The 19,521-nt window shown below is 45.0% G+C and overlaps 1 protein-coding gene across 1 annotated transcript in view; it reads left to right on the top strand.

Annotated features, from left to right (window-relative positions):
- The window catches only part of PAPPA (pappalysin 1), a 396,585-nt gene that overhangs the window by 369,117 nt on the left and 7,947 nt on the right, over nucleotides 1-19,521 (top strand). Inside the window, exons 19-21 of the mRNA XM_089685526.1 lie at nucleotides 4,019-4,131; nucleotides 12,857-12,928; nucleotides 16,165-16,263. Coding sequence (XP_089541652.1) covers nucleotides 4,019-4,131; nucleotides 12,857-12,928; nucleotides 16,165-16,263 — 284 coding nt within the window. The remainder of the gene's footprint in view (nucleotides 1-4,018; nucleotides 4,132-12,856; nucleotides 12,929-16,164; nucleotides 16,264-19,521) is intronic.

Below are 19,521 nucleotides of genomic sequence, written 5' to 3'. Positions count from 1 at the left end.
TAGAAAAGTATGTGAACAGACAAGGTGCCAGATGTGGCTCTAAACCAGCCCTCTGTGACCAACCCCCTTTGGGACGGGCAAAACGCATCATGGGGCATGGCCAGAGTGGCACTGGCCGAGGTCACATGATCTAACACATTCCAAGAGCACAGGGTCCTGTTTAGAGCGGGGTCCCACACCTTACATGCAGCATTTCGGGAATAAGTGAATGGACGCCTGTTCCCACGTGCTGGATTCTGGTGAAGAAAGGTTTTAGCCTCTGCTTGGAGCAGTGCTTCAAGCCTATCAAGGTGCCAGATCACTTTCTGCGCATGCATGATTCGTGCCCCCCATACTAGAAATAAAGTAATAGGCTACCCCTATTCCAGGAGGCAGTGGGAGGTGATTGAAACATCAGTCTCACTTAGACTCCTCTTGGGAGGAGTTATGCAAATATTAGAATACCTTTAATTGGTGGAGGTAAGTCTTGAAGAGTGGATGTTCCTAGGCAGGCTGTTTTTGCATGCAGGCCACCCAGACCATGGGATGCTGAGCCTCCATGAATAAAAGAACTGAAATCCAATCAATGAAAGGAATGGTACAGGGACAGTCAGGCTGGACAGGAAAGGGCTAGATCAGCCTTTCTCAACCTTCTTACCCCAGATGAATAATTTTCAGGTCTTAAAGAACCTCTGCTAAAATGATGTGGCTTAGTGGGAATATCCACCTTACAGAGGTAGTTAGAATACCAACCTTGAGGACAGCCTAAAAGATCATTGGTGTCACGTGGCTGACTCTGCCAAGTGGCATTGGTCATGGAACTATCCAGGCACCATCAGATGGGAGGTCTCTCAGCCATTGCTCAAGGAACCCCTAGCAACTTCTGAAGGAACCCTAGGATTCCACAGAATCCTGGAAGTAGCATTGGCCATGGAACTATCCAGGCACCATTAGAAGAGAGGTCAATCAGTCACAGCTCAAGGAACCCCTATCAACTTCTGAAGAAACCCTAGGATTCCTCAGAATCCTGGAAGTAGCATTGGCCATGGAACTATCTGGGCACCATCGGATGGGAGGTCAATCAGCCATAGCTCAAGGAACCCCTATCAACTTCTGAAGGAACCCTAGGATTCCACAGAATCCTGAAAGTAGCATTGGTCATAGAACTATCCGGGAACCATCAGATGGGAGGTAAATAAGCTCAAGGAACCTCTAGCAACTTCTGAAGAAACCCTAGGGTCCCAAGGAATCCTGGTTGAGAATGGCTTGGCTAGATGATCTTGCACATCCTCCAGCCAGGAAATGAGGGGGGCACCATCTAACTATCCGCAGCTTCCAAAGCACATTGTGAAAAGTTCACAGTTTTCTGTAAAATCAGAGTAAGTAATTTCAGTACAGGAGAGGAGCATGCACAACTGTTCAAGACTTGGAGGCCGGAGTTCAGCTTTAACTATTTTATGAGCCTCTCATTTGGAAAATGTTGTGCTTTTTCCTCTCTAAACATATTGTACGTTTGCTTGGGATATAAATTCCTCAGCAAATGAAACCACAACCACGAGGTCCTGCCAGGTAAGGGACGTTCCGTGTCTTGCGGCACAGCACAGCTAGTTCTCAGTCTAACCATTATTGTTCCTTTGCTGTAAATGTGTTCCTCAGAAATCCAATTTTGTGTCTCCCCGGAGGGTTGTAGCTGAAACCTGAATGAGCTCAATATGCACTAATAAAGTGACAAGTCAAAGCATTGGAGTCCGACTCCCTCCATAAATGTCAACTATGGAGCACCTATTGATAATGCCAGATGTTTCCTTTTTCATAATTGCTGTGATATTACATTTATCATACAACATCCCATGACCCAAAATGCCTCCCAATGGTCCCATTTTCTTAGAGATATAGCAGACTGTTAAAAATAAGTGATTATAATGATATGTAACATTCTATTATACAATTATCACATTTTCATCCTAATCTTTTTTATTTTAGTAGAGGTCATATGTAACGCTTGTGGATAATTAGGGACAATTATTATTTAGATGCAAGCACACTTATCTTTAAATTTCTCCTTGCTTAGATTATTTAAAGCTGAACTACAGCTAAGACAGCTGAGGTTGCCTACAAGGAGAGCACACAATAGCAGCTTGCCAGAAACTTAGACCTCAGGAAATTGGAGGTTTTATAAAGTTTAATTACACCAAGGCACACCATAGGGACCAAGCCGGATGATAACCAACATGGGGAATAAAGCAGAGGAACTCCATAGTGTAGATGGAAACACATACCATCAAGTTATAAAAGAAAGATACTGTATATACAAGGGAAACAACATATCAGCATAACAGGATGCTACCACTTGACTGAGTGGAGGACATCACCACTACACTCCACCCGACGTGTTTCGTCACAACAGACGTCGTCCAGGGGCACAGAGGGTGCCAGTGGAGGTGTTAGGAATCAGCAGCAGGGGTGGCCAAATCTGCGCAGCCACACTAGAAAACTGGGACCAGATTACATATAATAAAGTACACCCAAACACCAGGAAACACAACAAACATAAAGATATCAGTGAACCCTAGCCCAGTAACAAAATACCTAACTAGCAACCTAAGTGACAGCCTAACTAGCAAATTAACTATGTACAAGAAGGGGAACACAGATCAATAGGGTAAGCTGGAGATGCAAGGAACAGATGGGGAGGGAGATTTAAGACTAGGATCAGGAACAAAGGGGAGCAGATAAGAGGCAGCAGGGTACAGGATGTAGGGTAAGAGCAAGATCTAGGCTCAGGATGAGTCAGCAAGCAAAATGAGGCCATCAGGCAAAACACTGAAGCGGACTGTAATATTTGAGGATGGACTAAATAACTTCCCAGCAGCCAGCATCATTACTGCGATCTGCTGGCTACTACAAGGCACCTGCTGGTAGACACTGGAAGTGCACTTTGGGGAAGCACAGTGCCACCAGCAGGTGAAGCAAGCCCTGACAGGAGGTCCCTTCACCCTTCAAAGTTTTCCCATGGCTCCTCATGATCTGTATTTACACCCCTAAATATGGGTCATATTACATAGCAAAGCAAACAGTTGGAGAAATCTTACTTGGAGGCAACTCCATTCTGCTTCCTCCAGAAGCCCAACATCATTCAGGGCAGCTGAAGACCCCTAATGCTTCTGCACTGAATCTAACAAAGTAATGATGGCAACCACCCAGAACAACTTATACCCGGTAAAAAAAAGAGGCGTAGATGGGTAGGGCAAGGTGCAGAGCAATACAAGATTCCAAAACAACTGTATCCTCTTACTGTTACCTTTCACATTTGTCCTATAGGTGCACCCACAATGACATTATGCCCCAGCCTCAGAAATGTCATATGTAGAGTTTACTACTAGGGTCAAAGTTGTTTGTACTACTACACCTAAAGAACATACATAGAGAAACTCTATAACAAAGGTTAAGTGGATGAACCTTATTAATACCTACATAGAAAGTAAAATCCCCAAATGTATTTGTAGAGGAGGATCATTACATGCTAGGCTGGGCCAACGTAGAGGCAGAAGTGCCTGCCTTGGAAACTGCATTTGTGGGTATCAGGGCCCATTATGCTATTGTCATTTTAAGAGACCTACTGTCTGGTTGACATCAAGTCCTCAGTCTGTGTTCAGTTGGATTTTGATTTCATTGATGGAAGCAAGTATTACCTAAAACAATGGTGTGGCACTTTGTCATAGTTGACATAGTTTATTACCTAAAACAATGGTGTGGCACTTTGTCAAAATTTGTTGGGCTTACTTTCAAGTACAACTTTCATAGTTCTATGCGCCCGCCCCCCACAATTGTTATACTTACCCCTCCAAGTTCCTGTGAGATCCTGCTCAACTGCTGCATATTCTCCACATGATCCCTCCCTACTTTGGATGGGTCAAAAACAGAAACTCCAGAGGAAAGAAAGTCAACATGTTAACATGTGATTAAGTCCTTGAGGCTGTTAGTCGATAATCTTGTATTGACTCTAATATTAATTTTTTTGTTCTTCTATAATTTAAAGGAGCTGAATGCAATGTCACCTGTTTGGATGATGAAAAAAAGGAGGTGGTAATAATGCCATACAATGTCACAGAAAGGTATCTGGAGCACTGGATGAATCCAACCAGAGTTCAGGTCAGTCCCCAGCAACTGAATGTTAAAGTACTGGTGTTTTATGTAAAAAAAAAAAATGGAACACGTGTTCATGGTCACCATTGACAAAAAGTCAACTGCTGGACCCTCCAACTGAAGTGTTCGTCTTGATCGGTTACATTTTTCCACTGGACAGTGAAGCCAAAACCAGGCGGTCTGATGGAAACCTGTACCAGTGTCAACCCTATATTAAGAGCAGATACTGTACAGAGGAATATTCAGTGATGATTAGGTAAGGTTTTAGGGGTCCTGGTGTGAAAAATGTCACCATACCCCCTCACTTTGCTAGGCATTGTCCTCCCTCAGTTTACCACCCCTTTGTGTATTCACCATAAAGCAGTGTCAGAGTGAATTTGTTGGATGGGAGATTTGCAAATGAAAGCTACAGTCCATTTCCCCAAGTGCTGTCCATGTGACGTTTCTTTTGGCTAAAATCAAGTGTGGTATCTGTTCTTATCAGTGTCCAGTAGGGGTGTTCCACCATCATTCTGGACTATTTGCTGGGCTGGCTGGCTGTATAGTATCCCTGTTGGCATAATGGTGGTCCTGAGGGACCTTTCTCATGGCAATGAATCTGAATCAAGCGCCCACTGGGTAAGGTTGGGGTTGGTAGTATTTCCCTAGTGTGGAGGATTCTGAGGGACCTAGAGCCTCCTGATTCGAGAAGTGCTGCCAGGGGTCGGGAAGGCAGAGAGCCTACGGTATTAATAATCCCCCTGGGAGTGACTTCCCAGGGGTGCTCCTAGTGTCACTGAGAAAAAGGGCACTAGGTCCCAACAGCACTTGTTTTTGAAGCACATCACCTCATGGACTAGGCATTTTGGCCAAGACCAGGGCAATTTTTGTTACCAGGTCACAAGGCCTAACCACTGTACCTGCACTGGCATATTTTTAAAAATCTATTTTTCTTACCGTATGTCACTTTGCACTTATATCAGTGTATCCTTCACTCTGGATTGTAGGATGTGGATTTTAGGCCTTCACTGAAGTCTAGGGGTAGGATGTGTGGCCCTTAAGTTCCTTCTTCCCCTTCCTTCGGAGGATTGTAGGGTGTGGGTCTTTGGGTATACCCTGAAGTTTAGGGGTTGGATGCATAGCCTTTTGGTTCCTTCCTCACCTTCCTTGGGAGCATTGTACGGTGTGGGTCTTCAGCTATACCTTGAAGTTTAGGGGAGGATGAGTGGGCTCTTAGGTTTCTTCCACTCCTTGCCTTTGGAACGTCTCTCTTCAGGAGAGCCCCTTGCCCAGTACTCATTGGGTGGCTTCAGCTGATCATGACAAGGACACATTGCCCCCTTTGTTAGGGCTTGTGGAAACATGAAGTCTGTATTTTGTTCCCAGTAGAATTTTTATCTTTTATTTCTCCTCTTCTGCTCTTCATGCAACTATTGCTATCGAAGTTGACAACAAGAAACGTGGATCTTCTTCTTGACCTTTAGTATCTTTATTAGTTTTTGAAACTAATTCCATTAAACAGAGAATAGGCTTCCAGGGCAGTGAGCCAGATATTTCAGAGCAGAGGATGATAAGAGCAAGAGGAGGTAGGAGGAGAAGGAGCAACCCGATTCAAAGCCGAGTGGGTATTACTATAACTACATCCAAAATTAAAATTATAAATTATTATAATAAATGGTAAAAAAATTGTGGGTGACCCCCATTAGATCCAGAGGGCACTTCACATCTAGGCTGCACCTATAAACCTTTCAAATGATACCGCTCCATTTTATTATTTTTCATGGTGGCACCCAAAAATGGAAGCATTCTACTCAAAAAAATTATTTCCAAAAATTCAAAGAAATTGTTATTAAAGTGGGCCTTCGCCCTCTTTTTAATGTTGCTCTGCCATTCACCCTTTCTATCACTGAATTGCAAGAAAACATTCTGGGAAAACCCTGATAAATTGATTTGATAGTCAAAAAAATGCACCCCATGTGTTTAGTGGGAAGAATGTCCGCATTGTAATGGCGGTCAGATTGCCACCCTCACAGACAGCTAGTTCATTGATGTCCTACCACTGGCACTTCCAGCTATAGCTCAAGGAACCCTTTGCAACCTCTGGAGAAAACCCAGAACTAGAGGTATGCTGGGGTGGGCTGTGATCTTCCCCAAGATTTTAGTTGCGTCCTCCCCAGGTCTCTTGTCTTTGAGTCAGTTTGATGGGGGCAATTGATATACAGTAAGGTGGCACTCTGATGGGGGGCAATGAATGTAAGGGGGACTCTGATCAGGACATTTAATGTAAGGAGGACTCTGATGGGGGCATTTGATATAAGGGGGTACTTTGACTGGGGATATTGATGAAAGGGGTCACTGTAATAAGGACATTTGATGTAAAAGGGAAATCATGATGAGGAAATTGATGTAGGGGGGACTCTGATGGGGACAGTTTATATGAGTAGGCACTCTTATCGCGATCCTGATGCAAGGGGGCCCCAATAGGTGCAATTGTAAGGGGGACTCTGATGGAAACAGTTGATGTAATTGGGAAATTTGAGGGGGCAATTAATATAAAAGGGCATTCTGATGGGGACATTTGATGTACATGGGAATCTGATGGGGATATCTGATATAAGTGGGCACTCTGATGGAGTCAATTGATGTATGAAGAGGGACCCTGACATAAGAGGGACTCTGATGGGAACATTTAATGTGAGGGGGAACACTGGCAGGTACAATTGATGTAAGGGGGCACTCTAATGGGGCATTTAATGTAAAAGGGAAACTGTTATGGGGCAGTTGATGTAAGGGGGCTCTGATGAGGACAGTTAATGTAAGGAGGACTCTGATGGGGACATTTGATATAAGGTGAATACTCTGACAGGGGCAATTAATGTAAGGGGTCACTGTAGGGGTAATTTGACGTAAAACAGAAACTCTGATGGGGTAATTGATGTAACGGGGGTTCTGATCAGGACAGTTAATGTGAGTAGGCACTCTAAAGGGGATCCTGATGTAAGGGTGGACTCCAGTAGGTGCAGTTGATGTAAGGGGCACTCTGATGGGGACAGTTAATGTGAGTAGGCACTCTTAAAGGGGATCCTGATGTAAAGAGGGCCCCAAAAGGTGCAGTTGATGTAAAGGGCACTCTGATGGAGGCAGTTATTTTGAGTGGGCAAACTCTAATGGGGATCCTAATGTAAGGGGGAAACCCAGTAGGCGCAGTTGATGTAAGCTAGCACTCTGATGGGGACAGTTGATATAACGGGGAACTGTGAGGGGGCAATTAATATAAGTGGGCATTCTGATGGGGACATTTGATGTGAGTGGGAATCTGATGGGGGATATTGATGTACAGTAAGGGGGACTCTGATGGAGACAAATAATATAAGTGGGCTCTTTGATGGTGATCCTGTTTGTGATGAATGTGGTGCCGACCTTTAGTTCAAAGCCTTGTGGACAGGGCAAAATAGGGTTTAATAAAGAAAAGGTCAAAATTGTGCAAATAAAATATTTACAGAAAAAGGGAGTTACAAAGCAATAAAGCAACAGAGAAATAAAAAGGTGAATACTTACGGAGTACTTAGTTTTAGCTGAGTCCAATTGATCAAGCAAAAACGGTACAGTGGCTCTCTCAAATCCGGTTAGGTGTTCCTTGGTCGATGTTAAGATGAGAACCATCAAATCTGCTTGCAATCTCTTTTTTTATGTGACATCAAGGGGGGTGTTGACAGAGACCTTCTGACCAATCATCTGGTGTAAGGGATGGGTGCTGGGAGGTCACCGCGTTTGTGACCAAGTCCAAAATACAATTTTCTTATAAGTATTAATATTTCTGAATACCTACCATTTACAGTCTGCTACCATGCAGATTATTGTCCAGCATGAAATTAGCTTCAAAATGGATATAGATATGACAGGTCTCGGAAATCTATTTCTTATAGGAGGGGTTTGGAGGCCTACTCCTCTCTGATACCTCCTAGCATAGGGGTGTTTAGGTTCAAAATGCTACACAATGAAGGTGAATAAGATTTTATTCTAGCTATACTGTCATGATTTCAGACATTATGAGATATGATGAAGTTTTAGAATCTTGGCTGATAAGCCGTCTATCAGAAATGTGTATTCCACTAAGGTATTTATTGCCCATTGTCTGCTAGTTCTCAGGATTGCTCAGCTTGCGAGGGAGACAGTTTTATTATGGTTTCCAGACTGGAATGGTGGATTGGGCTTATAGACATGAGAGGGGCTGTATATGTCTTGGTCTGATAAGAAGGCTCTGGCATCAGTTAACAGTTGTGTATTGCACCAGAGGTTTCCTGGCTAGACGAAGAGAAGGGAACCACTGCTGCTCTTCACCAACTTGTGTTACAAACTGTCATGGATGAAGTCTAAACAACATGGTGTCCTTGCCCTTCCACATAGGTTTGTGTGAGCTCAGTATGCGTTACCATTACACTGATGTAAAGGAGGACCCCAATGTGTGCAGTTGATGTAAGGGGGCACTTTGATGGGGACAGTTGAGGTAATGGGGAACTCTGAGGGGTGCAATTGATGCAAGGAGGGCTCTGATGGGGAAATTTGATATAAGGGGGCACTCTGATAGGGACAGTTAATGTAAGGGGGCACTTTGATGGGGACAGTTGATGTAAGGGGGCACTTTGATGGGGACCGTGCATGTAATGGGGAACTCTGACAGGTGCAATTGATGCAAGGAGGGCTCTGATGGGGAAATTTGATATAAGGGGGCACTCTGATGGGGAAAGTTGATGTAAGACGGCACTCTGATGGGGAAATCTGATATAAGGGGGCACTCTGATGGGGACAGTTATTGTAAGGGGGCACTCTGATGGGGACAGCTGATGTAGGAGGGCTCTCTGATGGGGAAATTTGATATAAGGGGGCACTGTGATGGGGAAAGTTGATGTAAGGGAGTACTCTGATGGGGACAGTTGATATATAATGTACAGCGCTTAGCAAACATTTTGGCGCTATATAAATACTGTATAATAATAATACTAAGGGAGTACTCTGATGGGGACAGTTGATGTAATGGGGAACTCTGCTGGGGAAATTTTATATAAGGGGGCACTCTGATGGGGGCAGTTGATGTAAGAGGGCACTCTGATGGGGACAGTTGATATAAGGGGCACTCTGATGGGGACAGTTGATGTAAGAGAGTACTCTGATGGGGACAGTTGTTGTAATGGGGAACTCTGCTGGGGAAATTTGATATAAGGGGACACTCTGATGGGGACAGTTGATGTAAGGGAGTACTCTGATGGGGACAGTTGATGTAATGGAGAACTCTGAGGGGTGCAATTGATGTAAGGGGGACTCTGCTGGGGAAATTTGATATAAGGGGGCACTCTGATGGGAGCAGTTGATGTAAGAGGGCACTCTGATGGGGACAGTTGATATAAGGGGGTACTCTGATGGGGGCAGTTGATATAAGTGGGCACTCTGATGGGAGCAGTTGATGTAAGAGGGCACTCTGATGGGGACAGTTGATATAAGGGGGCACTCTGATGGGGGCAGTTGATATAAGGGGGCACTCTGATGGGAGCAGTTGATGTAAGAGGGCACTCTGATGGGGACAGTTGATATAAGGGGGTACTCTGATGGGCGCAGTTGATATAAGGGGCACTCTGATGGGGACAGTTGATGTAAGAGAGTACTCTGATGGGGACAGTTGATGTAAGGGGGCACTCTGATGGGATCAGTTGATGTAAGGGGGCACTCTGATGGGGACAGTTGATGTAAGGGAGTACTCTGATGGGGACAGTTGATGTAATGGGGAACTCTGAGGGGTGCAATTTATGTAAGGGGGATTCTGCTGGGGAAATTTGATGTAAGGGGGCACTCTGATGGGGGCAGTTGATGTAAGAGGGCACTCTGATGGGGACAGTTGATATAAGGGGGCACTCTGATGGGGACACTTGATATAAGGGGGCACTCTGATGGGGACAGTTGATGTAAGGGAGTACTCTTATGGGGGCAGTTGATGTAATGGGGAACTCTGAGGGGTGCAATTGATGTAAGGGGGACTCTGCTGGGGAAATTTGATATAAGGGGGCACTCTGATGGGGACAGCTGATATAAGAGGGTACTCTGATGGAAACAGTTGATGTAAGCTGGCACTCTGAGGGGGACCCTGATGTAAGGGGGATCTTGGATGGGGACCCTGATGTAAAAGGGGATGCTAATGAGGACTGTTAATGTAAAAGGGGACCCTGATAAGGACACTTAATATGGGGGCCACAGGCTCTGTTTAATCATCCTATTCCAATGACAGCCTAATACATACTGGCGTTCCCGGCTCACACCTGCACCACTTCTGCACTACTTGTCAGAAGTTACTTCTGGGTCGAGAATTATGGTACAGAAGCATGCCAATTGAACAGGGAATACCGATCCTTGCATCTCTTTCACGTTGTGATGGTCAGTGGCTCCTATGCAGTGTTGACAGTATATCCCCCTAACTTTTTTTACGGCACCCCCAGGTCAGATATGCTAGATCCAGCCCTCCTCTGGAGGAACCCTGGTTGAGAATGGCTGGTCTAGAGTTTAGAATTCCTGTATGAATTCACATTCCCATTCCAGCCTCTCTTTCTGTGTTCCTCATCATTACCAAAATCTTGAAATCATTTATCCCGTGGCCTCCGTTGCAGAAGCGGGCCTCTATAGGAACATCTGTTTTGTTGTTGCTAATTGTCTATCTAATGAGAGAGCTGTCTTGCAACCAGACCCACTCTCCAACTATAACCCTTATTGTCTTCTAACTATAATAGATTAACAATTTTCTCCTAATCTCCAAAGCCGGGGCTGCAGAAAACGAGCTTATCTTTTAACCCTCTCGGGGGGGTATTATATAATATTATTTACATTATACGTGAAGACGCCAAAAAATGGACCGTTGTTACTTCCAATCGTCAAAAATTGAATTGTATTGACGTCATTTTGTAATTTGATTAAAGACTGGCTTGGGAAAAGGACTGCGGACTGTTAACATTTACTCTGACTGATCCTTTTTTATTTTTTTTTATATATTTTTCGGAGTTGGGGGGATGCAACATTTGGTTTACTGTATACCCCGGCATGATTTTATAATTGCTTGCAAATAGTCTCTGTGACATCAGCGACATTCGGTATGAAAAGTTTGCTGTGATGCACTTGAAGGACACTGATGGTGGCTATGTATGTTATATTGTGGCATATTGGGCTCAAAGTGTCTGCACGTTGTCCCCCTTCCCGTCAAGTATGGATGAGCTCAAGCATGTTCAGATCCTAGTCCAAACCCACCTGGGAGAGCCCACCAGGAGGCGACCAGCTGTATTGAGCCAGTCATCTGCATCCGGGGTATTCCCGGCACATTTACATTTGCACGTTTACAAGAGGCGTGTATATGTACAGCTGCAGGGCAGGGAATACCTCGGTCCTTTAGGATTGGCGAAGTGCTTCCTGGTGGTCCTGTTCTGCAAGCATGCATTCTTACCCAACTATGTTGCCTACTTTACCGATAGTTGCCCCATCATTGGTATCAGTTAACCGAATGGCTTCCCATCGTTGCTATTAGTGGAAAGAATAGTTCCCCATCATTGGTGTCAGTGGGATGAATAGTGCCCCATCATTGGTGTCAGTGGGAGGAATAGTGCCCCATCATTGGTGTCAGTGGGAGGAATAGTGCCCCATCATTGGTGTCAGTGGGAAAAATAGTGCCCCATCATTGGTGTCAGTGGGAGGAATAGTGACCCATCATTGGTGTCAGTGGGAGGAATAGTGCCCCATCATTGGTGTCAGTGGGAGGAATAGTGCCCCATCATTGGTATCAGTGGGAGGAATAGTGCCCTATCATTGGTATCAGTGGGAGGAATAGTGCCCCATCATTGGTGTCAGTGGGAAGAATAGTGCCCCATCATTGGTATCAGTGGGAGGAATAGTGCCCCATCATTGGTATCAGTGGGAGGAATAGTGCCCCATCATTGGTATCAGTGGGAGGAATAGTGCCCCATCATTGGTGTCAGTGGGAGGAATAGTGCTCCATCATTTGTGTCAGTGGGAGGAATAGTGCCCCATCATTAGTGTCAGTGGGAGGAATAGTGCCCCATCATTGGTATCAGTGGGAGGAATAGTGTGCCATCATTGGTGTCAGTGGGAGGAATAGTGCCCCATCATTGGTGTCAGTGGGAGGAATAGTGCCCCATCATTAGTGTCAGTGGGAGGAATAGTGCCCCATCATTGGTATCAGTGGGAGGAATAGTGCCCCATCATTGGTGTCAGTGGGATGAATAGTGCCCCATCATTGGTATCAGTGGGAGGAATAGTGCCCCATCATTGGTGTCAGTGGGAGGAATAGTGCTCCATCATTGGTATCAGTGGGAGGAATAGTGCCCCATCATTGGTGTCAGTGGGAAGAATAGTGCCCCATCATTGGTATCAGTGGGAGGAATAGTGCCAAGGCATGTAAAGGGCCACACCTGGCCATGGCTGCAGTTTGGAGACCCCTGCCTTAGGGGACCAGGAAGAAAATGTTTCTTCTTTGTGCAAATTGGCCCACCCTTTATAAGGGTTTTTAGTACTCTTATAGGCCTAGGGCTCCATGGATGCAATTTTTTCAGTTAAATATTTATTTTTCTATTGGTTGAACTCAATGAACATGTGTCTTTTTTCAACCGTAGTAACTAAGTACTCATGTTTACATCGGCTTGTTTCCTCTGTAGTATTCTTTGCATATTACACACAGTTTGATTCAGTATTTTATTCTTTCCAGAGAATCATTTGCACAGGAAGACGTCAGTGGTATCCTCCTCCAGAGGAGCTTGTTTGTATTAAGAGGTGCGAGGTGAGTTGAGGACATACAGAAATGTAATTTGCCAAAAGGAGGATTTCATTGATTTGAAGCGGAACTCCATCCTTACCAAGTCCCACTCTGATTTCAAGTCACAAAGTTTAACACGTTTGCTTTGATTTCACTGCACACAGTGAGCAGTCAGGAAAACGTTCATCTATCATGACTTCCAGATGGATGGGATTATGGATTATATTATGGTTTTATGATTGATGAAGGAATAATCAGGCAACATCAGGAAAGATGGAAAAAAAAATCAGATCATAATAATAAATGAAGCAGGGAGACTCTTGCATTGCAGTTCATCAGGTACAGCTTTCCCTCCAGCAGGGAGCACAGTGAGCAGTACAGTGAAAAAAACAAATCTAACTTCAAATCTCCTGAGGTTAGCAATCAGAGGCAGCAGTGCCTTAGATGATCTCATGCTTCAGATATACAGCTATGAGGCTACAGGCACATGGGAGCCTAGGCACCCCTACATACAAGGAAGTACACGGATATTTTTCAGAAGGAATATAGAAAAACAAAAAGTAGATTTTTTTAGGGTGCTGTTGAGGTATATTTAACCTAATAGTATAGAAAAGATTCACTTTTGAGTTCCGGTCCACCTGTATGCCTACCCTAGATTAAAAAGGATGTGTATTATGAAAGCTGTGCTCCACTTGGTAGAGGCAGGGCTTTGCTTCCTCATGTGAGAGTTGCTCCCATCAAGACAGGAGATCTGATGACTGGTGGGGTAATGATAGAGGTGGAGGAAGCACAGATCTGCAAAATGGATGAAGCAGGGAGATGCTTGCATTGCAGGTCATCAGGCACAGTTTTACCTCCAGCAAGGAGAACAGTGAGCACTGAAGTAGTGACATCACCTTATCTCACTCCAAATCTCCTGAGATTAGCAATCAGAGACACCACTGCCTTAGATGATCTCACACTGTAGATACACTCACCGGTCACTTTATTAGGTCCACCTTGCTAGTATCGGGTTGGAATCCCTTTTGACTTCAGAACTGCCTTCATTCTTCATGGCATAGATTCAACAAGGTGTTGGAAACATTCCTCAGAGATTTTGGTGCGTGTTGACTTGACAGCATCACACAGTTGCTGCAGATTTGTCGGCTTCACATCCATGATACCAATCTCCCTGTCAGGAATGGACTCAGCACTGGTGGTGGGACTCACCTGCCGTGTGGGCTGCAGTGCCGGGGCTGACCAGCGGGTGCTCTCGGCAGCCAGAAGCTCACTTCTGCAGTCAGCCAACACCTGGGGCTGGTTACAGCAGGTGTATTTAAGGAATGACCAGGCCTGTGATCTGTGCCTTGGTGTAAATGTTTCCCATGAGCCCTTGTATCCTGTATCTTGTTCCTGTTCCTGTAAGTACGTTTCCTTGTTGCCAAACTCTGCCTGTTCTGTTTTATGCTGACACTCTCCTGCTCTGACCCCGGCTCGTTCCTGACCATCCCTCTGCCTGACCCTCGTTACAATGCTGCCCACTACCTGCTGAACCTGGCTTGTGACCCCGACCATTCTCCGCTTGCTCCTCCTGTACCACGCTGCCCGCATGATACCGACCCGGCTAGTCTGACCTCGCTCACTCCTAGCAGTCATCCATCCATCCCGCTCGGATCGGGACCTGTCATCCCCTTCACAGCAGGCTCATCCCGGACACACACTCTCAGCGGGACCCCTCTACCACCGCCGGGGGTGCCCAGGGGCGCGACCTGGTTCCAGTCTTGCACCAAGTCCATCCCCACCATCAGGGGCTCTGGTGAAAAGGCAGACTGGGACTTAGACTCCGTGTCCTGGGAAACCCCGTGCTGTGGACCACTAGAGATCCCGTTGGGCGGAGCCTGACAGTACCTTGCGGCCTGCCTGACCATTCCACCTCTCCAGCCCTGACTACGCCTGTGTTCTTGAAGCCTGCTACTTCCCTGTGTCAGTCCACACATTTCTGGTCACACCCGGATCCCTAACACTCCCGTTCCACCACAGACCAAAGGTGCTCTATTGGATTGAGATTGGTGACTGTGGAGGCCATTGGAGTACAGTGACCTCATTGTCATGTTCCAGAAACCAATTGGAGATGATTTGATCTTTGTGACATGGTGCATTATTATCCTGCTGGAAGGAGCCATCAGAAGATGGGGACACTGGAGTCATAAAGGGATGGACATGGTCAGCAACAATACTCAGCTATTAAACAATGCTCAATTGGTACTAAGGGGCCCAAAGTGTGCCAAGAAAATCTCCCCCACACCGTTACACCACCAGCCTGAACTATTGATACAAGGCAGGTTGGATCCAAGCTTTCATGTTGTTTACGCCAAATTCTGACCCGACCATCTGAATGTCGCAGCTGAATCCAGACTCATCAGACCAGGAAACGTTTTTCCAATCTTCTATTGTCCAATTTTGATGAGCCTGTGCCAATTGTAGCCTCCGTTTCTTGTTCTTAGCTGACAGGAGTGGCCCCCAGTCTGGTCTTCTGCTGCTGAAGCCCATCTGCTTCAAGGTTGGACGTGTTGTGCTTTCAGAGATGGTATTCTGGATTCCTTGGTTGTAACGAGTAGTTATTTGAGTTACTGTTGCCTTTCTATCATCTCCAACCAGTCTGCCCATTCTCTTCTGACCTCTGACATCAACAAGGCATTTTCCTTCAGACAACTGCCGCTCACGGGATATTTTCTCTTTTTCGGACCATCCTCTGTAAACCCTAGAGATGGTTGTGCGTGAAAATCCCAGTAGATCAGCAGTTTATGAAATATTTAGACCAGCTCATCTGGCAGCAACAATAGACCAGCCCATCTGGCACCAACAACCCATGCCACATGCAAAGTCACTTAAATCCCCTTTCTTCCCCATTCCTATGCTCGGTTTGAACTTCAGCAAGTATTCTTCACCACGTCTAGATGCCTAAATGAGTTACTGCCATGTGATTGGCTGATTAGCAGTTTGTGTTACCAAGCAATTGTACCTAATAAAGTGGCCGGTGAGTGTACACAGCTATGAGCCTCATGGCACAGGAGTGTCTAGGCAACAGTAAGGATACACTTAAACACTTGAATCTATTTTTGCTTTTCCATTGCTTTCAACCTTTTGATCTTTTCTTCTTCTTTTCTCCTTCTTTTCATTTCATTTCTTTTTTTTAATTATTATTAAATATATATATATATATTTTTTTTTTATCTTTTCTTAAGTGGTAGTTTAACATTTTTTTTTAATCAACCCTACAGCCTTTTATTGCTGATAATTATTGTGATGGTGGAAACAACTGGGCTTTCTGCGACTACGACGGGGGTGATTGCTGTGCCTCAACAGTTAAAACGAAAATGGTAAGATCACAGTTTTTAACACATTTTTTTTGTATCTTTTTTTTCTTTTTTTCAAAAGAACAGATCTATGGTTAAAAAAAAATTCTTAATTAAAAGTAACTTTTTTTTTCTGGTATCAAAAACTGTATGCACTCTTAGTTCAAGAAAGTTCGTATTGCAGGTATAACTTCATCAGTAGGGATGAGTGAAATTTTGCCAAAATTTTGGCGAAATTGGGATCGCGGACAGTGAGTGGAAGGGAACAGACTGTTTTTGGAAAGTATTTTTAAATGGGTAAAAATAAACTTCTTATCTGCGTAAAGTGCATGTAAGCCCCAACACTCAACTTTCCTTATTTGCCGCTATTTGGTCTGTTAGATCTCCCATTGAAAGAGTTTTGTTATATCTGTTCGAGAACTGGGTAAAAAATTCCAAATGGATGACCAAACAATTGAACTTCAACTCTTAAAGGCCATGCCCTTTGACGCGTTTCACCCCCACCCCTGATTTTAGTCATAGGAGTGGGACATCAGAGCCATACCACCGTCACTTGGCGCTGCGGCCCGCAAAACATGGACCAGGTCAATGTAAAAAAAAATCTGTTGATTCTACCAGAAATCCAAACGTTGTTCTGGGCCTCAGCCCCAGCTCCTCCTGAAGGCCACGCTCTTTGACGCATTTCACCCCCACCTCTGGTTTTAGTCATAGGAGTGGGACATCAGAGCCATACCACCGTCACTTGGCACTGCAGCCCACAAAGCATGGACCAGATCAATGTAAAAAAAAAATCTGTTGATTCTACCAGAAATCCAAACGTTGTTCTGGGCCTCAGCCCCTGCTCCTCCTGAAGGCCACGCTCTTTGACGTGTTTCACCCCCACCCCTGATTTTAGTCATAGGAGTGGGACATCAGAGCCATACCACCGTCACTTGGCACTGCAGCCCACAAAGCACGGACCACATCAATGTAAAAAAAAATCTGTTGATTCTACCAGAAATCCAAACGTTGTTCTGGGCCCCAGCTGACTTCTCTTTGTGAACTACAGAAGACACCTATGTCATGGAAATGAGGGGAGGATGGGTGTGGCAGAACACACCTATGTCATAGAAATGAGGGGATGAGGGGTGTGGCAGAACACACCCCTTATGTCATGGAAATGAGGGGATGAGGGGTGTGGCAGAACACACCTCCTATGTCATGGGAATGAGAGGAGGATGGGTGTGGCAGAACACACCCCCTATGTCATGGAAATGAGAGGAGGCTGGGTGTGGCAGAACACACAACCTGTGTCATGGAGATGAGGGGATGAGGGGTGTGGCAGAACACACCTCCTATGTCATGGAAATGAGGGGAGGATGGGTGTGGTAGAACATCCCCCCCATGTCATGGAAATGAGGGGTGTGGCAGAACACATCTCCTATGTAATGGAAATGAGGGGATGAGGGGTGTGGCAGAACACACCTCCTATGTCATGGGAATGAGAGGAGGATGGGTGTGGCAGAACACACCCCCTATGTCATGGAAATGAGAGGAGGCTGGGTGTGGCAGAACACACAACCTGTGTCATGGAGATGAGGGGATGAGGGGTGTGGCAGAACACACCTCCTATGTCATGGAAATAAGGGGAGGATGGGTGTGGTAGAACATCCCCCCCATGTCATGGAAATGAGGGGATGAGGGGTGTGGCAGAACACATCTCCTATGTAATGGAAATGAGGGGATGAGGGGTTTGGTAGAACACACCTCCTATGTCACGGTAATTAAGGAGGATGGGTGTGGCAGAACACACCCCCTATGTCATGGAAATGAGGGGAGGATGGGTGTGGCAGGACACCCCCCCCATGTCATGGAAATGAGGGAAGGATGGGTGTGGCAGAACACACCTCCTATGTCATGGAAATGAGGGGAGGATGGGTGTGGCAGAACACCCCCCCTATGTCATGGAAATGAGGGAAGGATGGGTGTGGCAGAACACACCTCCTATGTCATGGAAATGAGGGGAGGATGGGTGTGGCAGAACCCCCCCCCCATGTCATGGAAATGAGGGGAGGATGGGTGTGGCAGAACACCCCCCCCCCCATGTCATAGAAATGAGGGAAGGATGGTTGTGGCAGAACACACCTCCTATGTCATGGAAATGAGGGGAGAATGGGTGTGGCAGAACACACCCCTATGTCATGGAAATGAGGGGAGGATGGGTGTGGCGATAATGTAATTATAGAAATAATAATAATATACTTTGAATATATGAATATACTAATATCGTAACGTTATATTATTATTATATTAATATTATAATATATTAATGAATATTAATATTTTAACATTATAATAATTTTAATAATATAATAGTAACAGAATAATAATTTTTAAGTATTTTCCAAACCATAGTCTTGTCTTTTTCACTAATTGTAAGAAACAAGATGTTAATAAAAAATAAGCAAGAGCTGTCATTTGACATATCACCATTTATATTTTTTTTATATTAAAAATATGTAAGTTAGGGTGCAAAAAATGTGATTTCCATAAAAAAAAGATCTTTGGAATCCACACAGTAAAACCATTTCCAAAGAGAAATTGCACCCATATGTTTGTTCTTTGTTCTCAACAAATATAAGGTATGATTGATATTTTGGGTTATAATATTTCAGAAATCAAACTTTTGGCATTATGAGAAGCTAAGCATATGCTTTCTGTCTAAATATAATACATTGAATTTAAGTTCTTTTGGCATGGATCAAAACTGTTGGCTTCTTCAGCAATTTATCTTGCAAACCCATGACAGCTTAAAGGCCTCTGAGAGTTCAAATCTGACCTCCGGCCTCTCCGTCAGTCTTGCACCTTTGTACCGGCTCCTCTCCTGTTTACTCTGATATCACTGCACACTGTGAGCTTCTCACAATGTGCATTAGAAGCTGCAGCAAGTCAGATAGAGCACCGTCTCATTTCCTGGCTGGAGGACATCCAGCATATTCTAGCCCTTTCCTCCTCAGCCTGATTGTTGTGGCTCCTTTCATTATTTGGATTGCAGTTCTTGGAGGCTCCACATTTGCTGCCCACCTAGGAACATCCGCACCTCCCAACAGCCAGCCCACTGCTTCCATCAGGACCAGGCAGGGTGCTGTGATGTTTTCAAGAAGCTATGTACAGTACCCTGCCAGCCATGATCTGACTGCATTGCATAGAGGAGCACAGGGGGCCAATGATGACATCACTGGGTTTAAAATAATGCGTGTAATGAAAATGGAAAGATTTTATTGAAAAATCTCATTAGCATGT

This window comes from Staurois parvus, unplaced genomic scaffold, assembly GCF_062004578.1.
Source record: "Staurois parvus isolate SC_StPar_1 unplaced genomic scaffold, SC_StPar_1.0 ptg000377l, whole genome shotgun sequence".
Taxonomy (NCBI): domain Eukaryota; kingdom Metazoa; phylum Chordata; class Amphibia; order Anura; family Ranidae; genus Staurois; species Staurois parvus.
Note: the sequence above shows the minus strand (reverse complement) of the source record. Positions and strands in the feature narration are given on the sequence as shown.